The 6,228-nt window shown below is 43.3% G+C and overlaps 1 protein-coding gene across 1 annotated transcript in view; it reads left to right on the forward strand.

Annotated features, from left to right (window-relative positions):
• irf9 (interferon regulatory factor 9) overlaps positions 1 to 6,228 on the forward strand; it is an 11,061-nt gene continuing 4,833 nt past the window's right edge. The window contains exons 1-5 of the mRNA XM_059016989.1: positions 1 to 380; positions 2,395 to 2,590; positions 3,826 to 4,024; positions 5,580 to 5,749; positions 5,971 to 6,058. Of these exons, the coding sequence (XP_058872972.1) occupies positions 2,411 to 2,590; positions 3,826 to 4,024; positions 5,580 to 5,749; positions 5,971 to 6,058 (637 nt within the window). The 5' untranslated portion in view covers positions 1 to 380; positions 2,395 to 2,410. The remainder of the gene's footprint in view (positions 381 to 2,394; positions 2,591 to 3,825; positions 4,025 to 5,579; positions 5,750 to 5,970; positions 6,059 to 6,228) is intronic.

Here is a 6,228-nt window from a genome sequence, read left to right on the forward strand (position 1 = left end):
TAGAGAGAGGGAGAGAGGGATAGACTTTAAAGGTTAGTTAGCGCTGTGCCATTGAGAGACGAGCGGTGCCGTAAAAACAACAGACAATGGCTTTATTTTGAAGGAAAGGGAAACTTTATTAGTTTCGTTTTTGGTGCATTTTAAAATAAATACCTCAATTATCGTGCGAATTAATTTCTTCTGAACTTTTTTTTGAAACTTTTTAATGTTTTTTTCATTTTAAATTTTAATTTATTTATTTTGAAGAACCAGTTCCGGGTATTATTATTATTATTATTATTATTATTATTATTATTATTATTATTATTATGGTCCTATGACAAACAAACAGACGGAGGATACAACGATTTAATACTTCGATTCTGCTTCGATACAGTAAGGTAAGGTGAATTAACGTTGAATTTATAAAAAATTAAAAAAAAATATGCAAACATAACATGCTGTCATAACAACGGTAGTGCATTTTATATATGAATTCGTGTGTATTAATTAATTTATTTTTGATTTTATGTTCTTATGTATTAACTGTGTGTTTGCATATCCCAGTTTTAATTTAGTATATGCGGAAGTCCAATTGTGAACACAGCTGTTTTGTACGTTGTTATGGTTGTGTTTTGTTTTAGCGATCTCTGTCTGTTAAATAATTGTGTTTATGGCGTGTGAAGTCCCTGTCTGAAGTATCTGTTTGTCTGTCGCTTTAATTTATCTGACCTTTGTGACGGATTATTTTAGCTCGTGTACTTTATACCCTGTGCCAAGCGCTGTGGATGCTGGGATGAATTTGCTTTTAGGACCCGCTCAAACTTTATAAAACCAGCTGCAATATCGGTCGGTGGCAATCAGACTCCTATTCCACAGCAGTGTGATCCGTTCCAGGTTTTACTACCAGCTTGATCAGCCCCCAGTGTGTCTAGCTAACAAGCTCAGGTGTGTCTGATTATTAAACTCCCAGTGAAACCAGGACTGGATCACACTGCTCAATTGAGGAGGTGTAGTTTCAGAAATGACCACTAGTGGCTCTCCTCTCTCTCTCTCTCTCGCTCCTTCTCTCTCCTGCTCTCCCTCTCTCTCCAGCTCTCTCCCTCCCTTTCTCTCTCCATCTCAAATTCAAAAATTCAAAAAATGCTTTATTGGCATGGCATGACAATATGTATAGTATTGTCAATGATTTTACATATAAACAAAACAGACATAGATTAAAAATATCTCTTGCCTGCATAGAATGAGGTCTCTATCTCTCCCTCTCTTTATCTCTATCTTTGTCTCCCTGAGAAAGCTGCTGAATAATGTCCCCTTGTTAACATATTGAATTGCACCCCCTCTATATAGAATGAACTCCCTCAGCTTCATAGAGTCCAATGAAAGCTGCTGAATAATGTTCCCTTGTTAACATATTGAATTGCACACCCTCTATATAGAATGAACTCCCTCAGCTTCATAGAGTCCAATGAAAGCTGCTGAATAATGTTCCCTTGTTAACATATTGAATTGCACACCCTCTATATAGAATGAACTCCCTCAGCTTCATAGAGTCCAATGAAAGCTGCTGAATAATGTTCCCTTGTTAACATATTGAATTGCACCCCCTCTATATAGAATGAACTCCCTCAGCTTCATAGAGTCCAATGAAAGCTGCTGAATAATGTTCCCTTGTTAACATATTGAATTGCACCCCCTCTATATAGAATAAACTCCCTCAACTTCATAGAGTCCAATGAAAGCTGCTGAATAATGTTCCCTTGTTAACATATTGAATTGCACCCCCTCTATATAGATTAAACTCCCTCAACTTCATAGAGTCCAATGAAAGCTGCTGAATAATGTTCCCTTGTTAACATATTGAATTGCACCCCCTCTATATAGAATAAACTCCCTCAACTTCATAGAGTCCAATGAAAGCTGCTGAATAATGTTCCCTTGTTAACATATTGAATTGCACACCCTCTATATAGAATGAACTCCCTCAGCTTCATAGAGTCCAATGAAAGCTGCTGAATAATGTTCCCTTGTTAACATATTGAATTCCACACCCTCTATATAGAATGAACTCCCTCAGCTTCATAGAGTCCAATGAAAGCTGCTGAATAATGTTCCCTTGTTAACATATTGAATTGCACCCCCTCTATATAGAATAAACTCCCTCAACTTCATAGAGTCCAATGAAAGCTGCTGAATAATGTTCCCTTGTTAACATATTGAATTGCACACCCAGCGCTTTGTAGTTTTCCAGATACTGAACATTGAAAAAAACTGACTGGAAAAATGTGACATTTCTGAAATCTAACATGACTGCTATGATGGCTTCCAGTAGACTTTTTTTTTTTTGTGTGATATCATTTTGTAGTTTATTTTGATTACACGACGTTAGTTAAATTATGACCCCCCCCCTTTTAGGCACCCGTGTGTTGCCATGGCGACGGGACGCATTCGTTCCACTCGCAAGCTGAAGCAGTGGATTGTGGATCAGGTGAGCAGCGAGCAGTACCCCGGGCTGGTCTGGGACGACCCGAACAGAACCATGTTCAGAATCCCGTGGAAACACGCGGGAAAACAGGACTTCAGATCCGACGAGGACGCGGCCATCTTCAGGGTGAGACAGTGATGTCACTGATAATGTGTGACGGTTGGGAGCTATGTTGATGATGTCACTGATAATGTGTGACGGTTGGGAGCGTTGTTGATGATGTCACTGATAATGTGTGACGGTTGGGAGCGTTGTTGATGATGTCACTGATAATGTGTGACGGTTGGGAGCTGTGTTGATGATGTCACTGATAATGTGTGACGGTTGGGAGCTGTGTTGATGATGTCACTGATAATGTGTGACGGTTGGGAGCTGTGCTGAGTGAATGGTCACTGATAATGTGTGACGGTTGGGAGCTGTGCTGAGTGAATGGTCATTGATAATGTGTGACGGTTGGGAGCTGTGCTGAGTGAATGGTCATTGATAATGTGTGACGGTTGGGAGCTGTGCTGAGTGAATGGTCACTGATAATGTGTGACGGTTGGGAGCTGTGTTGAGTGAATGGTCACTGATAATGTGTGACGGTTGGCAGCTGTGCTGAGTGAATGGTCACTGATAATGTGTGACGGTTGGGAGCTGTGTTGAGTGAGTGGTCACTGATAATGTGTGACGGTTGGGAGCTGTGTTGAGTGAATGGTCACTGATAATGTGTGACGGTTGGGAGCTGTGTTGATGATGTCACTGATAATGTGTGATGGTTGGGAGCTGTGTTGATGATGTCACTGATAATGTGTGACGGTTGGGAGCGTTGTTGATGATGTCACTGATAATGTGTGACGGTTGGGAGCGTTGTTGATGATGTCACTGATAATGTGTGACGGTTGGGAGCTGTGTTGATGATGTCACTGATAATGTGTGACGGTTGGGAGCTGTGTTGAGTGAGTGGTCACTGATAATGTGTGACGGTTGGGAGCTGTGTTGAGTGAATGGTCACTGATAATGTGTGACGGTTGGGAGCTGTGTTGATGATGTCACTGATAATGTGTGATGGTTGGGAGCTGTGTTGATGATGTCACTGATAATGTGTGACGGTTGGGAGCTGTGTTGATGATGTCACTGATAATGTGTGACGGTTGGGAGCTGTGTTGAGTGAATGGTCACTGATAATGTGTGACGTTGGGAGCTGTGTGGAGTGAATGGTCACTGATAATGTGTGACGGTTGGGAGCTGTGCTGAGTGAATGGTCACTGATAATGTGTGACGGTTGGGAGCTGTGTTGAGTGAATGGTCACTGATAATGTGTGACGGTTGGGATGTATTCATTTCAATGTAGTGAGGCGTGTTTAACCCTTCGTTGGCAGGCCTGGGCAGTGTACAAGGGGAAGCTGAAGCCTGGGGAGAAGGAACAGCCTGCCACTTGGAAAACCCGGCTGCGCTGCGCCCTGAACAAGAGCTCCGAATTTGAGGAGGTCCCGGGACGGTCCCAGCTGGACATCTCAGAACCGTACAAGGTGTACCGGATAGTGCCAGTATCAGAACAAGGCAAAACCCCGGCACAGGGTAAAGAATATTATATATATATATATATATATATAGATCAGATTTTTTTCCAGTTTTTTTTTGATAAATCAAAGTTTCTTTAACCAAATGCAAATGCCCCTCAACCTTCAGCCAGCCGCTGTGCCCGCTGGCACACGGAAGAAATGACGATGCCAGGTTGTGAAATGCAATAAAAACCTGAACTTTTGATGCCCGTGTTGCGAAAAGGCAAGTCTGTGTGACTTGCGTTTTTTTCTGCGTAGATTTCGAAAGCTGTTGCAGAACTCTGAAGAGGCAGGCAGAGCCTCGGTTTCACTCCAAGCGCGTTCACGTTGCGAAAGTTAGGGTATATTTTTAATTTTATGCTGTTTTTTTATAAGTAGTTATTTTTTTGTTTTGTAACTGTATATTATTATTATTAATTTCTTAACAGACGCCCTTAACCAGGGCGACTTACAATTGTTACAAGATATCACATTATTATACAGTTGGGTTTTTACTGGAGCAATCTAGGTAAAGTACCTTGCTCAAGGGTACAGCAGCAGTGTCTCCCCACCTGGGATTGAACCCACGACCCTCCGGTCAAGAGTCCAGAGCCCCTAACCGCTACTCCACACTGCTATAGTACAGCCTTCGACTCCTGTTTGCACAGACGTTTGTTTGTGTAAAGTTTATTTTATCAAATTTTTCGTGTTTATGTGTCTGATTTTTAAAAAAAAAAATAAGAGTTTCATTTTCAGTGTAAGTAAGACGGTGTTTTTCTGGTCGGAAACGAGGTTCATGAATAAAAAATATTAAGCTGTATCAGATTGTTGTTCATTTTCATGTCAACGCGGTTGTAGTGTTAAAACAATGAATGCGTTTTTATTATTATTTTTGTGTGAGTGTGTGTGTTTATTTATCGTTTTAACGCACAAGCAGCACAGAGGCGCGTTGGTGTAGGGATAGAAATACGATATCGAAAAATAAAACACACACACACACACAGAAACACAGGCTTCACAAGACAGAACAGACCCCCTGAATATCGCTTTACTGCCCCCTTTACCTTTCTCTGAGGTCTGCAACCAATCAGAGCGCTTCTCTCTGCTGCAGCGACTCAAACACTGTGTTTTATATTTTATTCCTCAGTCTGCGTTGCTTTGACTGTGAGTTCAGGAGCTGCTCTTCAGTTCTGGCTGCGCTGCCATAGTTATTGTATTGTGAATCGGTCCAGCCCTGGCTAGGACTACAGCTCCCAGCATGCCTCTGCACCCGCGGCAATGGTGAGGGATGCTGGGAGCTGTAGTTCTTTAACTGCAATGCGCTGGGCTGGGCTGTATTACATTGTTTTGCTCAGTCTGTGCTGCTTTGACTGTGAGTTCAGGAGCTGCTCTTCAGTTCTAGCTGCACTGCCATAGACACGCGCAACACAGGCTAGATCAGACAGTGTCTTTATAGAACAGCCAGCAGACTAGTCAGTCATTGGGCTAGGCGGCAGGTGTGCTGTGAGGCCACTGGGACCCTTTGTGACGTTTGTGTGTCGTCACGGTTACCGGCAGACTCCGTTTTTAATTTTTTTTTTTTTTTTATACAGGGCGCCGGGACTCGGGGCTGAAGAGGAGGAGAGTGAAGAGCGAGCCACACAGTGGAAGGGAGGAGGAGGAGGAGGAGGAAGAGGAGGAGGAGGAGGAGGGGGTGAGGAGGAGGAGGAGGGTGGGAGAAGAGGAGACAAATCCTGCAGTCGTGGTGCAGCCTATTCTACTGGTAAACATGACTGTGTGTGTGTGTCTCAGTGTGTGTGTGTGTGTGTGTGTGTGTGTGTGTGTGTCTGTATCAGTGTGTGTGTGTCTCAGTGTGTGTATCAGTGTGTGTGTCTCAGTGTGTGTCTCAGTGTATGTATCTGTGTGTGTGTGTGTGTGTGTGTGTGTGTGTGTCTCAGCGTGTGTCAGAAATGATTTCACACGTGTTATTCCCCCTCCCTCCAGCAGGTGGAGTCAGTCAGGGATGTCAGCAACTTTGAGAAGCAGACGAGCCTATCAGTAGCAGCGCCCTACAAAACACAACAGCACTCGCGTGAGTTCATACCCTTGTATGTCTCTCCCTGTCTCTCTGTCTCACTGCCTGTCTCTCTGTCTCACTGCCTGTCTCTCTGTCTCTCTGTCTGTCTCTCTGTCTCCAAGTCTCTCTGTCTCCCTGTCTGTCTCTCTGTCTCACTGTCTGTCTCGCTGTCTCCCTGTCTGTCT

This window comes from Acipenser ruthenus, chromosome 54 (assembly GCF_902713425.1).
Source record: "Acipenser ruthenus chromosome 54, fAciRut3.2 maternal haplotype, whole genome shotgun sequence".
NCBI classification, from domain to species: Eukaryota; Metazoa; Chordata; class Actinopteri; order Acipenseriformes; family Acipenseridae; genus Acipenser; species Acipenser ruthenus.